Below are 24,204 nucleotides of genomic sequence, written 5' to 3' on the forward strand. Positions count from 1 at the left end.
CACAGCCTGTTCTCACCCCAACCACAGCCTGTTCTGTTGTTCTCTCCACAGCCTGTTCTCAAACCACAGTTCTCACCCCAGTTCTCACCCCAACCACAGCCTGTTCTCACCCCAACCACACCCACAACCACAGTCTGTTCTCACCCCAACCACAGCCTGTTCTCACCCCAACCACAGCCTGTTCTCACCCCAACCACAGTCTGTTCTCACCCCAACCACAGCCTGTTCTCACCCCAACCACAGTCTGTTCTCACCCCAACCACAGCCTGTTCTCACCCCAACCACAGCCTGTTCTCACCCCAACCACAGCCTGTTCTCACCCCAACCACAGTCTGTTCTCACCCCCAACCTGTTCTCAGCCTGTTCTCACCCCAACCACAGCCTGTTCTCACCCCAACCACAGCCTGTTCTCACCCCAACCACAGCCTGTTCTCACCCCAACCACAGCCTGTTCTCACCCCAACCACAGCCTGTTCTCACCCCAACCACAGCCACTGTTCTCCCCCAACCACAGTTGTTCTCACCCCAACCACAGCCTGTTCTCACCCCAACCACAGCCTGTTCTCACCCCAACCACAGCCTGTTCTCACCCCAACCACAGCCTGTTCTCACCCCAACCACAACCACAGTCTGTTCTCACCCCAACCACAGCCTGTTCTCACCCCAACCACAGCCTGTTCTCACCCCAACCACAGTTCTCACCCCAACCACAGCCTGTTCTCACCCCAACCACAGCCTGTTCTCACCCCAACCACAGCCTGTTCTCACCCCAACCACAGTCCTGTTCTCCCCCAACCACAGCCTGTTCTCACCCCAACCACAGCCTGTTCTCACCCCAACCACAGCCTGTTCTCACCCCAACCACAGTCTGTTCTCACCCCAACCACAGCCTGTTCTCACCCCAACCACCACTCAGCCACAGCCTGTTCTCAACCCCAACCACAGCCTGTTCTCCCCCAACCACAGTCTGTTCTCACCCCAACCACAGTCTGTTCCACAGCCTGTTCTCACCCCAACCACAGTTCTCCCCCAACCACAGCCTGTTCTCACCCCAACCACAGCCTGTTCTCAGCCTGTTCTCACCCCAACCACAGCCTGTTCTCACCCCCAAGCCACAACCACAGCCTGTTCTCACCCCCAACCACAGCCTGTTCTCACCCCAACCACAGTCTGTTCTCACCCCAACCACAGCCTGTTCTCACCCCAACCACAGTCTGTTCTCACCCCAACCACAGCCTGTTCAGCCTGTTCTCACCCCCCAACCACAGCCTGTTGTTCTCCCCCAACCACAGCCTGTTCTCACCCCAACCACAGCCTGTTCTCACCCCAACCACAGCCTGTTCTCACCCCAACCACAGCCTGTTCTCACCCCAACCACAGCCTGTTCTCACCCCAACCACAGCCTGTTCTCACCCCAACCACAGTCTGTTCTCACCCCAACCACAGCCTGTTCTCACCCCAACCACCAGCCTGTTCTCACCCCAACCACAGCCTGTTCTCACCCCAACCACAGCCTGTTCTCACCCCAACCACAGTCTGTTCTCACCCCAACCACAGCCTGTTCTCACCCCAACCAGTCTGTTCTCACCCCAACCACAGCCTGTTCTCACCCCAACCACAGCCTGTTCTCACCCCAACCACAGCCTGTTCTCACCCCAACCACAGCCTGTTCTCACCCCAACCACAACCACAGCCTGTTCTCACCCCAACCACAGCCTGTTCTCACCCCAACCACAGCCTGTTCTCACCCCAACCACAGCCTGTTCTCACCCCAACCACAGCCTGTTCTCACCCCAACCACAGCCTGTTCTCACCCCAACCACAGCCTGTTCTCCCCAACCACAGCCTGTTCTCACCCCAACAGCCTGTTACAGAACCACAGCCTGTTCTGTTCCAACCACCCCAACCACAACCACAGTCTGTTCTCACCCCCACAACCACAGCCTGTTCTCACCCCAACCACAGCCTGTTCTCACCCCAACCACAGTCAGTTCTGTGTTCTCACCCCAACCACAACTGTTCTCACCCCCAACCACAGCCTGTTCTCACCCCAACCACAGTCTGTTCTCACCCCAACCACAGCCTGTTCTCACCCCAACCACAGCCTGTTCTCACCCCAACCACAGCCTGTTCTCACCCCAACCACAGTCTGTTCTCACCCCCCAACCACAGCCTGTTCTCACCCCAACCAACCCCAACCACAGCCTGTTCTCACCCCAACCACAGCCTGTTCTCACCCCAACCACAACCTGTTCTCACCCCAACCACAGTCTGTTCTCAACCCAGTCTGTTCTCACCCCAACCACAGCCTGTTCTCACCCCAACCACAGCCTGTTCTCACCCCAACCACAGCCTGTTCTCACCCCAACCACAGCCTGTTCTCACCCCAACCACAGCCTGTTCTCACCCCAACCACAGCCTGTTCTCACCCCAACCACAGCCTGTTCTCACCCCAACCACAGCCCCAACTCACCCCAACCACAGCCTGTTCTCACCCCAACCACAGCCTGTTCCCACCCCAACCACAGTCTGTTCTCACCCCAACCACAGCCTGTTCTCACCCCAACCACAGCCTGTTCTCACCCCAACCACAGCCTGTTCTCACCCCAACCAACCACCCCCCACCACAGCCTGTTCTCACCCCAACCACAGCCTGTTCTCACCCCAACCACAGCCTGTTCTCACCCCAACCACAGCCTGTTCTCACCCCAACCACAACCTGTTCTCACCCCAACCACAGTCTGTTCTCACCCCAACCACAGCCTGTTCTCCCCAACCCCCTGTTCTCCACCCCAGCCTGTTCTCACCCCAACCACAGTCTGTTCTCACCCCAACCAGAACATGTTCTCACCCCAACCACAGTCTGTTCTCACCCCAACCACAGCCTGTTCTCACCCCAACCACAGTCTGTTCTCACCCCAACCAGAACATGTTCTCACCCCAACCACAGGCTGGTCCGGGAGGTTCAGAGGAACCGGTACCAGCAGGTTCAGAGGAAGGGTCTTTCTTGCGGCTGTCACCCTACTGAACTCTTGCTCTGCATCCCAGTGACTATTTAACCTACTTATGCTCTCGATTGTAACTTCAAAGTTAAATAAAAAATCGTATAAACTCATCAAAGGTTCATCATCTTTCATTTTTATTTTTTATTTCATCACAAAACAAAGTCAGATGTTCAGTTTAATCTGCTTTTTTATTTAAGGAAAACAATCATTCTGACAGTGTGACGATCAAAAAAGATGTTTTAGAAAATACCCAAACATTTGTGTAATAAAGTGAAGTAATAAAGATTCTCCGCCTCAGCAACAGGAAGTTGATTCCTCTGCAGCCTCAGCGCTCTTGTTATGACCCTGAACAGGAAACTCGGATCAGAACATGATGGGTGAAGTGTGACTGGAACACTAAACTGAGATTAAAGGAAATACTCACAGCTGATTGGTCCAACAGTGACAGGAAGCTGATTGGCTGCGGTGGCGGACCGAGCTCGTCGCCTGGAACAGTTCTAAAGGGAATAAATCAAAACTTTATTGATACACAAAGGTACACAGAAACACAAGAAATAGAGACTCAAGATGACTTAAAAAGTACAAAAAGCGTTAAAAAATCAGTTAAATACATAATCAGTTTACTACGTTCATTGAATTTTTGTGTTTTAGTTAATTTTATAGCTTTTTAAGAAAAAATAGTGATAAAAGAACTTTGAAAAAAGTGACAAAAATTTCAAAAAAAGTGACAAATGTAAAAGAAAAGCTTTAAAAATCTGTGTGCATGTGTGTGTGTCTGTGTGTGTGTGCGTGTGTGTATGTGTTTGTGTGTGTTTGTGTGTGTGTGTGTGTGTGTGTGTGTGTGTGTGTGTGTGTGTGTGTGTGTGTGTGTGTCTGTGTCTGTGTATCTGTGTGTGTGTGTGTGTGTGTTTGTGTGTGTGTGTGTGTGTGTATATATGTGTGTGTGTGTGTGTGTGTATATATATATGTGTGTGTGTGTGTGTGTGTCTGTGTGTGTGTATGTGTATGTCTGTGTGTTTATGTGTGTCTCTGTGTGTGTGTGTGTGTGTGTGTGTTTTATGTGTGTGTATGTCTGTGTGTGTGTGTCCTTCTTTGTGTGTGTGTGTCTGTGTCTGTGTGTGTGCGCGTGTGTTTGTGTTTCTGTGTGTGTGTGTATATGTGTGCGTGTCTGTGTGTGTGTGTGTGTGTGTGTGTGTGTGTGTGTGTGTGTGTGTGTGTCTGTGTGTATATGTTTGTGTGTGTGTGTGTGTGTGTGTGTCTGTGTGTGTGTGTGTGTGTGTGTGTGTCTGTTTGTGTGTGTGTGTGTGTGTGTGTGTGTGTGTGTGTGTGTGTGTGTGTGTGTGTGTGTGTGTGTGTGTGTGTGTGTGTGTGTGTGTGTGTGTGTGTGTGTGTGTGTGTGTGTGTGTGTGTGTGTGTGTGTGTGTGTGTGTGTGTGTGTGTGTGTGTGTGTGTGTGTGTGTGTGTGTGTGTGTGTGTGTGTGTGTGTGTGTGTGTGTGTGTGTGTGTGTGTGTGTGTGTGTGTGTGTGTGTGTGTGTGTGTGTGTGTGTGTGTGTGTGTGTGTGTGTGTGTGTGTGTGTGTGTGTGTGTGTGTGTGTGTGTGTGTGTGTGTGTGTGTGTGTGTGTGTGTGTGTGTCTGTGTGTCTGTGTGTGTGTGTTTATGTGTGTGTGTCTGTGTGTGTGTGTGTGTGTGTGTGTGTGTAGGCCTTCTTCAGGCCAAGTATGTTGGACTCACAGGGCTGCAGGGGCCTCTGTCCCGGTCACACAGGCTGATCCGGCAGTGCAGATAAACGTCCTCAAAGGTCCCGTGGTAGAGGAACAGCAGCGCCGAGAAGCGAGCTCGCTGCGACACACCGCTTTCTGCCACCTTCACATGGCGAGGGTCAACTGGACACCTGGTGGGGAGAGCCAATCACAAAGCAGCTCATGTTCTGTTCACACGTGTGCAATCTAACCCTAACCCTAACATCAAAGATGTTTATATTAACTGATTGAAGATTAAAAACACTATATACGGTATTTTAGAACACTTTGGTATTTATTTGAACTCAATAGATTGCAGCCTGCCATTTGATATGCATAGAAATAAAAACATAAAAAATAAATATTGGAAATAAAATTCAAGTGCACAATTAAGACAAACAAATGTAAACTTGGGTAAAAAGAAACAAAGGAAAATCTGGCTATTAAGTAGTGCAAATCTCTGAAATCGTATATATATATATATACACTATCCAACTCTTTTAATAAAGTGGCTCCGTCTCCTTCGCTGGAGCTCACGCTAGTTGCATTTGGGCTCGGGGTTAGCAGCAGCAACAAGTGTCGTGTTAGCATGTGTTGATGTGAGGGGCTTCGTAAGATTGGAGTTGCTTGAAGCAGACGTGGATAAAGTCTTTTTTTCCTGGGCATAGCGTGCATGTTGCATAAACATTCTTGCCTTTAATTTCAATGAGCGAGAAGTAGTGCCGGTACTTCCAGTTCGAGAACGCTACCTATGAATGTCCCTGGCTCGTTCCCATTGTCGCTGTCTTGTGTTTAGTGGTAGTCAGAGCATGCAGTGTCTCAGCGTGAGCAGGGCATCCGCCCACCCAGCCAATCAGCATCGCATTTGCAATGGTGTCATCATCCCCCCTGCTCTCTCCAGGCAGCTGGTGTGCAGCCAAAGCCTGACACCTCGCGCTTCATTCAACCAAATTGTAGTAACACGCCATTTTATATTCTCAGTAATGATAACGGCGTTGCAACGATGGGAAAAGTAATTAATTAGATTACTCCATTACTGAAAACATAACGCTGTTAGTAACGCCGTTATACTTAAACGCTGTTACTCCCAACACTGGAAGTAAGGTGAGGAAGTAGAAGAGCGCCAAATGTCCTGGTAAAGAGGCAGGTTGGGGGGGGGGACGGCAGGGGGGTTAACCAAACAACGGACTTTGACCCAGGAGACGGGGGCTCATCTCCTGTTTGAAATGGAAAGGAAACAGTCACCTTCAGGAAGTGAAGTCACGTCTGATTTGAACCCAGACCTCCATCATTTTATCAACTTAACTCACTAGTTTTGGTGTCTAAACCTAACCAAACCGGGACCGTTTCACAAAATTAACCACGTGTTTAAAACTGCCACCGTTACCTTCTCTTGTTTAGAGCTGCAGGTTAGGACCCAAATGCAAAAGAGGAGACAAGGATTTTCAGTGATTCAGTGACTTAAATAAACTTTCAGTCAAAGCAGGAAATAAATCAGATAAAAAACCAAGAACACATTAAAGTCAGAGTGAGCTGAGTTGTAATGAATCTGGTCACCTGTTCTGGATCAGGTCGTATGTGGCAGGATCATCGGCGCTGGACGAGTTTGTGACGTAGCAGTGCTCCAGAAGGAGCACGAAGTGGTTGTTGTCGTAGTTTTCCACAGAGACGCCGACGTGCAGGGCGGTGCCCAGCGGCAGGCTGACTGGGCCAGCGGGGAATGGCTCGCTGTAGTCCGGCCTCTTGTACAGAGTAATCCGCGCCCTGGTGGGGTCACCTGAACGCACCAAGCCGACTCTACGATGGCAGAGAGACGAGACACGTTAAGAGAAGACACACAGGGGAACTGAAGTAACAACACTCGACTCTCACGACATAGACTATGAAACTGAATCCCTTCATATCATCTTAAATTACCAATACTTTACCCATTGATAATGACAAAATTAAAGTATTCTAATTGGATTTTAAGGGTTTCCATAAAGCGTAACTCTCGCCAAAATGCAACCTGAATATGGTTAATATACCTGAGTCAAAACTTTCGTTTAAAAGCATATTTAGGACAGAAACACCACTTTTAAGTATGGTTGGGTACCAAAACTCGGTGCCAATAGGGCACCGGTGCTGACGTAAACGATAGTAACGAGACCGAATAACAACGAAAATGTTGGTGTCTGACTTTATACTACACTCAAAGGAGGTAAGGTTAGCTTACCGTTAGCTAGCAGCTGGATTAAACACGGTTAAATTGCTGACAGTTAAACAGTGTAAAGTATGACTGTATTTCACTGTAGAGGATTCCAACACCGGGACCTAACAGTCTGTAGCTGCCATTGTGGGAACAACAACACATTTTGCTCCAAGTATCGCCAGGGGCTCTACACATGAACTCAGCATTGAGAACACTGTTTGTGTTCATGGTTTACTAAAAACAAAGGTTTTAACAACTCACTGTAGCACTTGTTGTTTAGGCTTGCGGTCCATCTTGCCAGTCAAAAAGAGTCGATCTCTGAATGCAACGTAACAGAGAGGAGAGTTAAGATGCAACGTAACCGAGAGGAGAGTTAAGATGCAAAGTAACCGAGAGGAGAGTTAAGATGCAACGTAACCGAGAGGAGAGTTAAGATGCAACGTAACCGAGAGGAGAGTTAAGATGCAAAGTAACCCGAGAGGAGAGTTAAGATGCAACGTAACCGAGAGGAGAGTAAAGATGCAACGTAACCGAGAGGAGAGTTAAGATGCAACGTAACCGAGAGGAGAGTTAAGATGCAACGTAACCGAGAGGAGAGTTAAGATGCAACGTAACCGAGAGGAGAGTTAAGATGCAACGTAACCGAGAGGAGAGTTAAGATGCAACGTAACCAAGAGGAGAGTTAAGATGCAACGTAACCGAGAGGAGAGTTAAGATGGAACGTAACAGAGAGGAGAGTTAAGATGCAACTTAACCGAGAGGAGAGTTAAGATGCAACTTAACCGAGAGGAGAGTTAAGATGGACATTAACAGAGAGGAGAGTTAAGATGGACATTAACAGAGAGGAGAGTTAAGATGCAACGTAACCGAGAGGAGAGTTAAGATGCAACGTAACCGAGAGGAGAGTTAAGATGCAACGTAACCGAGAGGAGAGTTAAGATGCAACGTAACCGAGAGGAGAGTTAAGATGCAACGTAACCGAGAGGAGAGTTAAGATGCAACGTAACCGAGAGGAGAGTTAAGATGCAACGTAACTGAGAGGAGAGTTAAGATGGACATTAACAGAGAGGAGAGTTAAGATGCAACGTAACCAAGAGGAGAGTTAAGATGCAATGTAACCGAGAGGAGAGTTAAGATGCAACATAACAGAGAGGAGGGTTAAGATGCAACGTAACCGAGAGGAGAGTTAAGATGGAACGTAACCGAGAGGAGAGTTAAGATGGAACGTAACAGAGAGGAGAGTTAAGATGCAACGTAACCGAGAAGAGAGTTAAGATGGAACGTAACCAAGAGGAGAGTTAAGATGCAACGTAACCGAGAGGAGAGTTAAGATGCAACGTAACAGAGAAGAGAGTTAGGATGGACATTAACAGAGAGGAGAGTTAAGATGGAAAGCTCCTAAAGCTTAGTTCCAGATAAATGCACAAATAATTTGTAGTTTTCTTCTTAGTGAAAAACAATATTGACCTTTTAGTCGAAAAAGGAGCCTCATATAATAATGACATGTCCACCTATGTAGTCCGTTCATTCGCATTCAAAGATCGACTCTTTTTGACTGATAAGATGGTGGCGAGTGTAAACAACAACCGATAAAGTGAGTTGTTAAAACATTTATTTTTAGTAAACTCTGTGAACACAAACAATGTTCTCAATGCTGAGTTCATGTGTAGAGACCCTGGTGATACTTGGAGCAAAGTCTCATGTCGTGTCGAGCCTTCTCAGTGTTTTAAAAATAGTGATTGGGATGCTATCATAGTAGTGCCCCAGCACTCCCATTCAAAAGGCCATTTGACCCAAATCCATAATAGGGTCAATCCTAAAAGTGGCGTTTCCGTCTTAATTATGCTTTTAAACAAAAGTTTGACTCGGGTACGTTCACAAAAACACCCTAGGTTGCATTTTGGCGAGAGTTACGCTTTAATGAGTGCTTTAATGAGCGTATATGAAGACATTTTAAAGGATTATCTGCAGTTTCAAAGCTTTTTAAGGAGAAAAACAAAAGTTCTAATTGACCATATGACTCACGGCAGCTGGTATCGAATGGCGGTGTCCAGGCTGGTGATGTTATTGAGCGGGAAGACGCAGGAAAACGGGAAGCTCATCGGGATGGAGAGCGAGTCGTTGGACCAATCAGACAGGTACACGAACAAAATGTTGGAGTACGTAATGTGGGAGCCGTTTGTCTGCAACAAATAAAAACAGATTAAAGTCAACATGATGAAATCAGTGAAAAACTACTTAATCTGATTTGTTCTGTCAACAAGATAAAGGGCCCTATTTTAACGATCTGAGTGCACAGCGTGAAGCGCCTGGCGCTGGTGCTTTTAGGGCATGTACGAATCCACTTTTGCTAGTTTGACGGTGGAAAAAAGGGTCCGTGCTCCGGGAACATGGTTCTAAAGGGTTGTTCTTAGTGTCTTCATTAATCAGAGGTGTGTTTAGGGTGTAACATGCAATCAACCAATGAGAGATCATCTCCAATTCCCTTTAAAAGTCAGGCGCGTTTGGACCTTGGAGCATTGCTGTTATGATGGAGGATTTGCACTGTAATATATTTATTTCTAATCTTCAGCATGTGTGTGTGCTGCTGTGCGTCCCTGTGTGTGTGTGTGTGTGTGTGTGTGTGTGTGTGCGTGCTGTGCACGAGCCTAGGAGCATTTAACTAATGCTCTGTTAAAATAACAATGAAATGCTGCGTTATTGACTTTAGACCAGGTTTTTGTTGGTCAATGGCGCCATCACTTTCCGCTGCCTCAAGATAGCAATATGCCCAGAATGCACCTGAACACACCTCTCTGTAAGACCAGCACGCCCAGAATGCACCTGAACACACCTCCCTGTAAGACCAGCATGCCCAGAATGCACCTGAACACACCCCCCTGTAAGGTGCAGGTGCATTTGTTATTTAAACAATGTGGGCGCTGGACGGGAAATTGACAACTGCGTTGGTCTAAAACTAGCAAAGACACTTGTGTCGGGCTTTGCGCTGCGGTACAACAACAGTATAGGTTTAGGAAAAGAAGAACGGGACGGTTGGGGGCGGTCTCCTTGCTGAAAGTCCTGTATTGTTTGACCCTTCCACCCCCCCCAACCAACCTCCTTACGCAGATTTTTGGGCTTCCATTCTACTCGATACCGTAGTCACTCATAATGCTATGTCAACTTCTCATTGACTTTACATTGGCATTGTTTTCCGTGGTGGCCACACGTAATTTTTACACATTCTGTGCCACCACCAAGTAATGCGCTGTTAACAGTTTGTGATAATTTCAGGGATTTTTGTGAGACCAGGCTGAAATATTCAGATATGGACTGTGGGGGGACATTCTGAGACATCTAACCAAACTCACCACTACCACATTTCCACAGATACCCTGCCTTCGCTGTACCAGGTACCACATCGCCTCCTGTTGGTCGACCTGCTGGTGGCAGCGCGGGTCGATCAGGTGAGCGGAGGAGGCGTTCAGCCCTCGTTCCTCCAACAGCCTCTTCTGGACTGCCAGACGCAGGTGATCCTGTCCACACACCAACTCCGGCTCTAGAAAACCACTAAGATCATCTGGAACACAAGATGAAACACATTAGGCACAATACAGCAGGAACAATGAATTTTGGGTATTTGATAGTTTAAAGAGGCAAAGTCCCTCCCCTTCCAGTGGATCACCATGGGACTTTATTTCAGTAATAATATATCTGGTAGTGAACTGGGAGAGATAAATAATGTCTTGATCCCGTTTAAATTGAGCCATGAATTACACGGATGATGTTTGTCAGTTTAAGGTGCTCATGTTATGCTCATTTTCAGGTTCATAATTGTATTTAGAGTTTGTACCAGAATAGGATAATGTGGTTTAATTTTCAGAAAGCACCATATATTTGTTGTACTGCACATGGCTGCAGCTCCTCTTTTCACCCTGTATGTTGAGCTCTCTGTTTTAGCTACAGAGTGAGGCATCGCACTTCTGTTCAATCTTTGTTGGGAGTCGCACGTGCTCAGTAGCTAGGTAAAGACTACTAGCCAGTCAGAAGCAGAGTATGAGGGTGAGCCCTGACATTACCGAGGTCAGGACTACTAGACAGTCAGGAGCAGAGTATGAGGGCCCTGACAGTACCTAGGTAAGGACTACTAGCCAGTCAGAAGCAGAGTATGAGGCAGAGATGTTCACAAGTCATTTTTTGCAAGTTCAAGTCAAGTCTTAAGTCCCTGGCCATCTGATCTGTCCCTAACACTCTATTGTTAAATCTGATGAATTCAAAGCATGTCTTGTAACTACCATCCATACAGTACAGTATCAGAATCAGTTGTAGTATAACTTTATGGGGTCTACTTAACACATCCCTCTAGCCCTCGGACCTGGTGAAATATTAACCTAAGTCTGTCACATCATATGGATACAACTATAAAGATACAATGTGTCTGTTCCCAGCATTAGCACAACACTTAGCAATGGTTAGCTTGTTACCTGTGATGATATATGCTAAATGTAACTTTCACTCAAAAAAATTTCAAAGTGGAAATCAAGAGAATAGTGGCAGCGCCACACCAGTTACAGAACAACATGCATCTCAATGTCAGTCCATATTACGCACAATAAGCAGTTTGAACTCACTGATGTAATGAGTGAGGCCAGCGTCTCCACAGCAGGGGACGGCTGAGCCATGCATGGATGAAATAATGAAATAGTAAATAGGACTACAGTAACAGAAATATGTGCAAAATTAAGACAGTCAAGATAGTGTTTGGTGGACCGGGTACACCCTGTTCACTTAATAGCCTACAAATCATCCACGGGATCAATTACGCATCACATGAGTTTTCCCCCCGACACAGCGTTTATTCCTGGGGAGATGAATCCATGCGTCCCGCCTCCTGTGTGCCATGGATTTCTTAGCCTCAGCGACTACTAACTATACAGATACATAGTGCCTGTTCCCAGTATTAGCACAATACTTTTGCGATGGTTAGCTTGTTACCTGTGATGATATTTGCTAAATGTAACGTCTCTTTTAACATTAATGTGTGAGTGACTGACCTATCTGGGTGCATTTGGAGATGCCTGATGAAGTCAGACGTTGTTGATCATTTATCATTTATCTTGGTGCCACACACCTCACATGTAGCTGTTCTCTTACTAACCCTGTTTACCAAGTTAATGAAAGCAAAACTAATGACAAAAGGCACAACTCCGGGAGGACTTGGTGTCGCCATCAGCAATGAATTTTTTTATATGTGTATTTATAAAAAATATGGATGCGGATGTGTTATGTTGCACATTATGGCAAAGGGAAGGGGACATACAGCTCGTCATACATTTCCCCGTATATACGGCAATAAAAGAAAATAGAAATACATGAATACATTTACATTTAAAAAGCAATAATTGTATGAAAAGCGGTTGTTGGCGAGTCTCGAAGCTCGAGTCAAGTCAGAAGTCTTCTGGGTCGAGTCGCAAGTCAAGTCTGAAGTCAGCTGTTTGTGCGACTTAAGTGTGACTTGAGTCTGAGTCTCAGACTTGAGTCCCCATCTCTGGTATGAGGGCGCCCCCTGACAGTACCTAGGTAAGGACTACTAGCCAGTCAGAAGCAGAGTATGAGGGCCCTGACAGTACCTAGGTATGGACTACTAGCCAGTCAGAAGCAGAGTATGAGGGCCCTGACAGTACCTAGGTAAGGACTACTAGCCAGTCAGAAGCAGAGTATGAGGGCCCTGACAGTACCTAGGTAAGGACTACTAGCCAGTCAGAAGCAGAGTATGAGGGCGTGCCCTGACAGTACCTAGGTAAGGACTACTAGCCAGTCAGAAGCAGAGTATGAGGGCGTGCCCTGACAGTACCTAGGTAAGGACTACTAGCCAGTCAGAAGCAGAGTATGAGGGCGTGCCCTGACAGTACCTAGGTAAGGACTACTAGCCAGTCAGAAGCAGAGTATGAGGGCGTGCTATGCTAGCAGCTAGGCGAGCATTATAACGTGTGCTAGAAAGTGATGAATGTTTGTCTCTGAAGTAAAGGCTGGACTACAATAGAGCTTTTTGGAGCAGTTTGTAAACAGTGTTTTCTGTTGGAGATGGTAAGTCCCTTTGGGGGGGACTTTGGGCTTTTTCACTTTGTAAACCTATAACGTGCACAAAAAGATATAGAACACAATAAAGGAAAGGGAAGAAGCTAAAAGCAAAATATGAGCACTTTAAAAGATAATTTACCAAGTGAAGAAATTACTAGCACTTGTTTATCCAATCATATTAGTCTGGTTGGTTATGTGTGCATTTTTGTTCTTCTTGTTGTTCTTGTTGTTGTTCACAGTTTTGTGAACAATAAGTAGAAAAGGAAGCTAGTGTAACTGGACTGTTTTCTACTGAAAGTCCCCTCAATCAAAACATTTGACACAACCAGTGGTGAAGTCTACGTGGTACACAGGTGTACGGAGTATACCCACTGGGAAAGGTCAAGGATTTCAGTATACCCACTTACAAAAAGGGAAGGGTACCATTACGTAATGATGATGAGAGAACTTTCACACTTACATTCATAAATTCACCGTCTGTGTAGGGAGTCGCAACGGAACAACAACAAATTTGAAATTAACAAATGTGAATCACTAAAGTAGCTAGATATATGAAACGAAAGCTAATTTAAACTCCACTCTCTCAGTGTTTTGCTAAGACTGCCCCTGAAGCTGTACTGCTGCTTCGGATGACAATGCAGCAGTTGTTAATTTTACAGAAATTACAGGAAATGAGCCATATGAGGCTGATGCTTTATGCCAGGGGTGTCTAACTGTCTAACTCTCTAACTCCGAGAGGGCCACACTGGAAAATGAGAATCAAATCAAGGGCCAGACATGGAGAGATTATTGACATGCTTTTATTTAAGAGAAAAAGTCAAATTTGTTGACTGTATTATTGCATGTCTCATATACTGTAGTCTTCTCACTTACATTTTGGGCCTCATAAAGCACCAAAAAAGTTGGAAAAATGGCCAAAAAAGGCCGAAAAAAAGCGTCAAAGTTGTCTGAAAAAGCGACGAAAATTAGGTGGGCCTAAATTTATTGTGAACCTAAATTGAAATGCGGGCTAGATCAAAACTTGAGTGGCCGAATTTGGCCCTCGGGCCTCGAGTTTGAAACGTGATTTATGTGGTAACGCTACAAAAACCCATGGGGTTGTCGCTCTGGGAAAACATGATAGTATACTCACTACAAAAACCTAGACTACACCACATTTGACACAACTAAATGTCACTAACCAGAACAGACGACTCCAGCATCTTCACCATGGCCACAGTTATGAGTGCCAAACCCTGGATGTTGACATTCTGACAAAAAAGACTCGCTGCCTGTACAGGCAACATCATCCATCCAGATCTGTCCGGTGCCTTGTCCAAAGGAGGCAGAACTAGTTGCAGACTGGACGGGGCCACATCTCAGCTGTCGGCAGACCACCTCGGCGTCGTTTATGTCCCAACCATCATCACACACTGTTCCCCACTGGTTGTTATGGAGGATCTCCAATCTACCGTTGCATGATGTGTTACCATTAACCAACCTCACCGTCGGAGCTACACATTAAAACAGTTGAAAACAGAGCGACAGTGAACAGATTGTCCCCACAGATACAGTTAAAGGGGAACTATGCAGTTTTTTTTTTTGCTTAATTTACCTTAACTGAACAGCTTCGGAGTCATTGGAATGGTTATATGATAGTTTTCGAGTTGAATGGTGGTTGTTTCACTTCCCCTTAGTGCCTGTGAGCGGAAAAACCACCCTTGCAACTTTCGGCTGGCGAGCCGTCAGCCACAGCGTCAGGAAGTATGGCGTGATATTAGTGGTGGTACAGCTCAAAAATCATCCGAACCATTCGGTCCGCTCGGTTCGGAGCGTGTGTGTGCCGCACTGTTCGACGCATGCGCAATGTGGCCTCGTGCCCATCAGGTGCCCCGTATGTGACCTCAGTGTGTTTCCCTTTTGCGCGAAAGAAAAGGTGTGAACAAGTTACCAACAAAACGTACAGCGAAAGACGTTTTAACATCAATGTACCTGTAACGTTTTTTCACTCACTGAAGCGTCTTCAGTTTAGATCCTGTCGGGTCTCTGCAGCGGGGCGGGGCTGCTCAGTTCTCCCCGCGACTGACGCGTGCACACACACACACACACACACACACACACACACACACACACACACACACACAGAGACACACACAGAGACACATACACACACACAGAGACACACACACAAAAACACACACACACACACAAACACACACGGTGGATGCAGGAAAAAACGGAGATGAGATGTATACAGGAGGGCTTGACAGCTACGCTCGTTATTGTAAGTGCAATGATAAGTCCAATAAGTACTTTATCAAACCATATGTGTGTCCCAGCCCAGGATAGGAAATTAATGTATGTTTAATGTATTCTGACTTATTCAAAAGATGGAGCTTTAAGAGTTCCTCTCTTTTTCTTTTAAAGAATACATTTTTGTAAGAGCTACACTGAAGTTGGCAGTTTGATAAATGCAAGTTATTTCAATTGATATTCTGTAATATTAAAATCTTCATGTGCAAAAAAAGGCACATAAGTTCCTGTAGATGGCAATACACATTCTCCTTTTTTTTTGCCAAATAAATGAAAAGCTTGTTGAAATCACGACAATGTCTTCCCTCTTGCTGTATCAAAATCTCAGCTAGCTTTCCTCAGAGATGGTCTTAATAATGGGCTTAAAGTCAAGTCACATTCAGTTTGTGCATGATTAGGCTACATGATATAACTATATCATGATTTAATACTGTATCCTACATTGTGGATAATTAAGCTATATACTGTATGCTGAAGTATATATTTCTGGAGTGTTAAAGATTAAAAGAAAAAATAACAAGAACCGTACAGAACCGAAAACCGTGCTATGAACCGAACCGTGGGTTTTGTGAACCGTACCACCCCTACGTGATATCACGTCTCGCGATACACCAAATTGCTTTACGGCACTGCACATATACAGGAACCGGCTAGCTATAAGAACAAGGTAGCAATGGAGTTTTTCACACTATCGTCATGGCTGAGCCAGCAAAAAAGAAGCAGAAAGCTAGGAAAGCATTGTCAGAGAAACAGAGACTGACCGAGCAAGGAATCAGACACGAGTAAACATAGGAGCTGTAGGGGGGGCTCTATAAAGAAACCTGTAGGGGGGGCTCTATAGAGAAACCTGTAGGGGAGCTCTATAGAGAAACCTGTAGGGGGGGGGCTCTATAGAGAAACCTGTAGGGGGCTCTATAGAGAAACCTGTAGGGGAGCTCTATAGAGAAACCTGTAGGGGGGGGGCTCTATAGAGAAACCTGTAGGGGGGGCTCTATAGAGAAACCTGTAGGGGAGCTCTATAGAGAAACCTGTATGGGAGCTCTATAGAGAAACCTGTAGGGGGGGCTCTATAAAGAAACCTGTAGGGGGGCTCTATAGAGAAACCTGTAGGGGAGCTCTATAGAGAAACCTGTAGGGGGGGCTCTATAGAGAAACCTGTAGGGGAGCTCTATAGAGAAACCTGTAGGGGAGCTCTATAGAGAAACCTGTAGGGGGAGCTCTATAGAGAAACCTGTAGGGGAGCTCTATAGAGAAACCTGTAGGGGGGCTCTATAGAGAAACCTGTAGGGGGGGGCTCTATAGAGAAACCTGTAGGGGGGCTCTATAGAGAAACCTGTAGGGGGAGCTCTATAGAGAAACCTGTATGGGAGCTCTATAGAGAAACCTGTAGGGGGGGCTCTATAGAGAAACCTGTAGGGGGAGCTCTATAAAGAAACCTGTAGGGGGGGCTCTATAGAGAAACTTGTATGGGAGCTCTATAAAGAAACCTGTAGGGGGGGCTTTATAGAGAAACCAACACAGTCTCACTCCCTACTCGTCAAATGTATGACGCATGGTCAAGGACCCTGGCGTCAAGTTTCAACGAAATAGGGGTACCCTTGACGTTATTTTTCGACGAGGGGGTCCGTCAGATAGACATTCATGTTATTCCCTCACCGTCGGATATCGACGAAAGAAAAAAACACGCCCCCCGCCCCTTAACTCGAAATCTGTGACAGTTATTGGTATTTTTAGCCCAATAACCAATGTTTTAATCAACATTATTCACGAGATATTATCATGGTTTATATGTATTTCTTTTTATGTTATTATTTCGGTATATTTCGGCCAGGGAAGCTGGATTGCTTTTTTGTTGATTTATATTTTTTAAACTATAATGCTACATCTATCAACATTTATTTAGATGTTATCATTGTATTCATTTCTTTATTTTAATAATATTATTTCGGTCTTATTACCGGTGAAATATTACAGTATATGCTGTAATACAGAACATTACAATATGATCCGAGCAGGAAGCATTCAAAGCCGATAGGCCTATCCCACAATGCAATGCGGCCATTCATTTCAAAGAATCGGGCAGCGATCAGCTGGTCTTTAACGCCAGGATCGCTTCAATATACATATATACAGTCAGTGGTCAGTATTACTACAATATACATATATACAGTCAGTGGTCAGTATAACTACAATATACATATATACAGTCAGTGGTCAGTATCACTTCAATATAAATATATACAGTCAGTGGTCAGTATCACTTCAATATACATATATACAGTCAGTGGTCAGTATTACTTCAATATACATATATACAGTCAGTGGTCAGTATCACTTCAATATACATATATACAGTCAGTGGTCAGTATCACTTCAATATACATATATACAGTCAGTGGTCAGTATAACTACAATATACATATATACAGTCAGTGGTCAGTATCACTTCAATATAAATATATACAGTCAGTGGTCAGTATCACTTCAATATACATATATACAGTCAGTGGTCAGTATTACTTCAATATACATATAAACAGTCAGTGGTCAGTATCACTTCAATATACATATATACAGTCAGTGGTCAGTATCACTACAATATACATATATACAGTCAGTGATTGTGTCACCAGCAACAACACGTTGCTCAGTTTTGTTCCAGTAAGTTATGAACCATAATAACGTTTAAACGAATCCGCGGAAAACTCCGGAAGTGACGTATACTTCCCCGCTCGGCGGATACGAAGATAAAAATATATAGGCCTAACATTCGTAATATTAATGTTTTTTTCTAATGTTGTATTTGAGGAGTTAAACAATAAAGATTGTTATAATATTAAAATACAGTTTCATGTATTTGTCTACGTTTAAACGAATCCGCGGAAGTGACGTGAAATTCCACATCTCGTCTGTGAAAGAATGTTCCACGTTGTACGTGAGAATTTACACAATAAAATACTAATAATGAAAAAATTGTGTTTTATATTTAGCACTTTGATTTGCCTTATATATACTATATAAAAAACCTACAGTTGAGTGTTTAGAAATACAGCCTAATGGCTTGTTTGACTAATTTGCATTTGTTTTGAATTGTACTGTTGTGAAAAACAATAAACTATATACAAAGAGAAGCATTTTTTTATTTTATTTTCCATACATAGTTATTTAAAAACGCAATTTTCTAATTTTGCAGTTGATGAATATTAATAGCAAAGACTAAAGGGGAAAAACATGAGTATATTTATGTGTGGGACTTAGTTTGATTTAAAATCACACTGCATTATTAGTTGTTTTAAATAAATTACTTTTTTGAAATATCAATTTATGGTAGGCCTAACATATTAATTATTATATTCAGAAGATGGTCCTCATATCAATCACCGTGGTTACAGCTTGTAGCCATCCTAACCTTTGTAGCCTTTACTGAGACTACCTTTTCAAAATTAAGAAGGGACTAGTTTTAAGAAGCATTTTCAGGAAATTAAAAGGATAAGCAGATTGTTACCAAAGTTTTTGTTCACTGAGTAAGATGTATATAGCTTTGTTTGGGTATGTATACATATACAACATGTGTATGGCATTTTTGGCACACTTCTACCTCAGCACTACTGCACAAAGACAAAACTCACACATCTCATTCAACCATTTCACAAGCTGAGAAAAGGGTCATGACATGGGTCAGAGCAGTGGTTCCCAACCTTTTTTCCTTGGTGCCCCCCCCTACTCATGTCTAAGAAAAGCTGACCCCCCCCCCCTTTGAAACTGAAGTTGAGGTAACTCTGGAGATAGAGCTGGGTCAGAGGATATCAGAGGTCATAAATGATGAACCAATCCATCGGCTCTGCTCCTATAGGCCCAATGGTGTTCATATGGACAACATGCACCTTTGGCTGGAAGGCCCGTGTTGAAAGTGTGTGTTATCATTTAGAGCAGACACCCACGGTGAATCAGATGGTTTATGTTATACAAGGCTGCATTACAGAGAATTTTATTATGACTCTCATGAAGGTTGTGTAGAGGAATAGAAACCAGTCTCTCCAGGCAAGCACACAGAATATGGTCTGCTCTATCTTTATTCTCCATGCCAAGTATGAGCTCTTATCCTCTGGCAGAAGATATGGGTAAACTTAACATTTCTAAACTATAAAAACGTTGATGATGATATAGGCCTAATTTGGACCTACCTCAATTAAAACTTTAAATAATGTTGCTTGAGATTGAGGGTGTGCAATAGCTTCATGATATGAAGCATGGTTGTGTTGCTCTTGTCACTGTTTGTGAAAGATGAGCAATAGATTGTTGCTGTGTGATGTGCTTCAGTCTAGACTATATCACTTTGTTCATGTTGTTTTTTATTTTAAGTATGTCAGCTGTATGATAAAACAATATGTCAAGTCTTATTTGTGAAGCATTTGAACTCAAGGCAAATATACCTCTGGGGACAATAAAGTAGGCTATCTCCTGCTAAGTGGTCTCCATGATGTGTAAAAATTAAAACCTTGTCGTAGGACTATAGCAAACACATCGTTGGAAAGGTCTCAACCTGGAGAGGAACATATGTCAGTCTGAAGAGGATACATTACTCCTGCTTTGAAATATTGACCTCTGAACCTTGAACCCAGTCCATGTATGAAGGCCTGTCATTTAGCAACAGAAGGTTCTACACACATAAAACCAGCTGTTATAGAAAGCTCTGGACCTCAGCTATCATATAGATATGGTCACCAAATTACCTACTGTAAGCACTGTCAAATATGGTAATAAGCTATTTTCACCTATTTAAAGATTCGATTTTTAAAATCTGATGACACCAGTGTGTTCTCCATCCAAAAAACCCCAGGGTGTATCCAAAATTATACACTGCCAACTTCTACTTATGTGAAATATACCAATATACTTTAAAACTACAACTCCCATAAGAAACGCCACAGAAGCTGTTACAAAGCTTGAGCACTTGTAGTTCTTCCGGGGTGGGTGGGGGGACTCGTTCGGCTCCTCTTTCTGCTGTCTGCCGGGAAATGGCCCGCCGGCCGGCCGAGCACACAATATATGAGACAAACACATGAAACTGTATTTTATTATTATAACTATCTTTATTGTTTAACTCCTCAAATACAACGTTAGAAAAAAACATCAATATTACGAATATTATATATTTTTATCTTCGTATCCGCTGAGCGGGAAGTAATACGTCACTTCCGGAGATTCGTTTAAACGTTATTATGGTTCATAACTTACTGGAACAAAACTGAGCAACGTGTTGTTGCTGGTGACACAATCACTGACTGTATATATGTATATTGAAGTGATACTGACCACTGACTGTATATATGTATATTGAAGTATATGTATATTGAAGTGATACTGACCACTGACTGTATATATGTATATTGAAGTGATACTGACCACTGACTGTATATATGTATATTGAAGTATATGTATATTGAAGTGATACTGACCACTGACTGTATATATGTATATTGAAGTATATGTATATTGAAGTGATACTGACCACTGACTGTATATATGTATATTGAAGTGATACTGACCACTGACTGTATATATGTATATTGAAGTGATACTGACCACTGACTGTATATATGTATATTGAAGCGATCCTGGCGTTAAAGACCAGCTGATCGCTGCCCGATTCTTTGAAATGAATGGCCGCATTGCATTGTGGGATAGGCCTATCGGCTTTGAATGCTTCCTGCTCGGATCATATCGTAATGTTCTATATTACAGCATATACTGTAATATTTCACCGGTAATAAGACCGAAATAATATTATTAAAGTAAAGAAATGAATACCATGATAACATCTAAATAAATGTTGATAGATGTAGCATTATAGTTTAAAAATATAAATCAACAAAAAAAGCAATCCAGCTTCCCTGGCGAAATATACCGAAATAATAACATAAAAAGAAATACATATAAACCATGATAATATCTCGTGAATAATGTTGATTAAAACAGCGGTTATTGGGCTAAAAATACCAATAACTGTCACAGATTTCGAGTTAAGGGGCGGGGGGGGCGTGTTTTTTTCTTTCGTCGGTATCCGACGGTGAGGGAATAACATGAATGTCTCGTTATAACATAACGTCAAGGGTACCCCTATTTCGTTGAAACTTGACGCCAGGGTCTTTGACCATGCGTCATACATTTGACGAGTAGGGAGTGAGACTGTGTTGGAGAAACCTGTATGGGAGCTCTATAGAGAAACCTGTAGGCGGGCTCTATAGAGAAACCTGTAGGGGGGGCTCTATAGAGAAACCTGTATGGGAGCTCTATAGAGAAACCTGTAGGCGGGCTCTATAGAGAAACCTGTATGGGAGCTCTATAGAGAAACCTGTAGGGGGGGCTCTATAGAGAAACCTGTAGGGGGAGCTCTATAGAGAAACCTGTAGGGGGAGCTCTATAGAGAAACCTGTATGGGAGCTCTATAGAGAAACCTGTAGGGGGAGCTCTATAGAGAAACCTGTAGGGGGGGCTCTATAGAGAAACCTGTAGGGGACCTATAGAGAAACCTGTATCTATAGAGAAACCTGTAGGGGGAGCTCTATAGAGAAACCTGTAGGGGGGGCTCTATAGAGAAACCTGTAGGGGAGCTCTATAGAGAAACCTGTAGGGGGAGTTCTATAGAGAAACCTGTAGGGGAGCTATATAGAGAAACCTGTAGGGGGAGTTCTATAGAGAAACCTGTAGGGGGGGCTCTATAGAGAAACCTGTAGGGGGGGCTCTATAGAGAAACCTGTAGGGGGGGCTCTATATAGAGAAACCTGCCAGCAAAAGTCATAAAACAGCTAAGAAATGGCCAAAACTGCATAGCGCCCCTTTAACAAGACAAGAAACAAAATTTCATACATTATTTATGTTAGATAGCCAGTAGTGGAATGTAACTAAGTACATTTACTCTAGTACTGTACTTCAGTCCAAATGTTGAGGTACTTGTACTTTACTTGAGTCTTTTCATGCCACTTTCTACTTCTACTCCACTACATTTCAGAGAGAAATATTGTACTTTTTACTTCACTACATTCATCTGTTACAGCTTTAGTTACTAGTTACTTTAGTTACTCCGCTACATTCATCTGTTCCAGCTTTAGTTACTAGTTACTTTAGTTACTCCGCTACATTCATCTGTTACAGCTTTAGTTACTAGTTACTTTAGTTACTCCACTACATTCATCTGTTCCAGCTTTAGTTACTAGTTACTTTAGTTACTCCGCTACATTCATCTGTTACAGCTTTAGTTACTAGTTACTTTAGTTACTCCACTACATTCATCTTTTACAGCTTTAGTTACTAGTTACTTTAGTTACTCCACTACATTCATCTGTTACAGCTTTAGTTACTAGTTACTTTAGTTACTCCACTACATTCATCTGTTCCAGCTTTAGTTACTAGTTACTTTAGTTACTCCGCTACATTCATCTGTTACAGCTTTAGTTACTAGTTACTTTACACATTAAGATTTCTGCTCACAAAACACATGTAGTTTATAAAATATGATGTTTTAATGTTTTAATACTTTAACTACATTTTCCTGATTATACTTACACACTTCAACTTAAGAAACATTTTCACTGCAGGACTTAAACTTAACATTGTGGTATTAGTATTTTTACTGCAGTAAAGGATCTGAATACTTCTTCCATCACTGCAGCTAACTAACTACAACTGTAGCAGAGGTACATTTCTGTTAGCTAACTGGAAACTTTGGGGGGGAAGTAGAACCAGTGTTATTGCTCCAGTGGCCTCACCTGTGGACTCACCTGTGGACTCACCTGTGGACTCACCTGTGGACTCACTTATAAACTCACCTGTGCTCTGAGCTGAACAAGCAGTCATGAGAAGCAGCAGCAGACCAATGATCCTTTGGAACATTTTTAATAACCAAAAACCTGTTGGAGAGAGAAATGAACAATATATTGCAAGTCAATTATACTGATTAATATTACAGATATAGTAGATGAAATTAATTACGGCTAATCAAGTAACTTAAAGGTCCTATATTCTGCCTGTGTTGACATGCTAGCAAATGCTACCATATTCTAACATTCTAAAATATGCTAACAAGTTTTACATCAGCACAAACTATTGATCTGACAATCAACACAAACTGAACATCATGACTTGAAGGAGGATTTATTACATATACGGAAGAGTATTAGGGACATGAATAAAAAAAGGTGGAGGAAGACATTTTATTCATTTTTGCTTCCTAAAAACAAAGTCAAAATGTTAAAGGACAATTCACGTGCAAAATGAATCTAGGGGTTAATAACATATGTGTATACCCTTCTCAGAGATATGTTTTCATGCTAATCCAATGTGCATGTAGCTAGAAACAAGCTAGCACAAACTGGTGATTAGCTGCTAACGATTGATGTCTTTAGAATCTATCTTTGTAATAAACTGTCTGTACACTAACAAAGTTCTCAATGCTTCAGTTTACATGTAGGGACCCTCATTATGCTACAGTGGAAGTGTGGTGATATTTTGACCCTTGTTAGTGGTGTAGAAATAGAGATTTACCATCTGCCCCGAAAGTGTATAAACATACACGCCGCTTTCTTAAAGGCGTGTTATCTGTACGCATTTTTGAGTTATCCACGTGTATGTCTACGCTGTATACAGCAGGTGGCAGTCTGCAACATTGCAGTGTAAACATACACGGCACTTGTTAAGAAGACCCGGGGTTGGGTTCAGGAAAAGAAGAACGACACACACAAACACACACACACACACCATGCATTCACTGACACACACACAGACAGACACATATATATATATCCTTACCTCTCCTCCTCCCGTTGCTTTTGCCCTCTTTTCTTCAATCTCTGTTTAATGATGCTCTGAACTTCTGATTGCTGACACTAACAATGTCAAATCAAATGTAACGCCCT

At 43.4% G+C, this 24,204-nt stretch overlaps 1 protein-coding gene across 1 annotated transcript in view; it reads right to left on the reverse strand.

Moving 5' to 3' along the window:
- Window positions 1-24,204, reverse strand: part of LOC114566062 (deleted in malignant brain tumors 1 protein-like) — a 36,194-nt gene extending 11,990 nt beyond the window's left edge. The window contains 3 exon segments of the mRNA XM_028594399.1: window positions 14,162-14,490; window positions 23,119-23,199; window positions 24,098-24,204. Of these exon segments, the coding sequence (XP_028450200.1) occupies window positions 14,162-14,490; window positions 23,119-23,182 (393 nt within the window). The 5' untranslated portion in view covers window positions 23,183-23,199; window positions 24,098-24,204.

The sequence above is a fragment of the Perca flavescens genome, chromosome 12, assembly GCF_004354835.1.
Source record: "Perca flavescens isolate YP-PL-M2 chromosome 12, PFLA_1.0, whole genome shotgun sequence".
Taxonomy (NCBI): domain Eukaryota; kingdom Metazoa; phylum Chordata; class Actinopteri; order Perciformes; family Percidae; genus Perca; species Perca flavescens.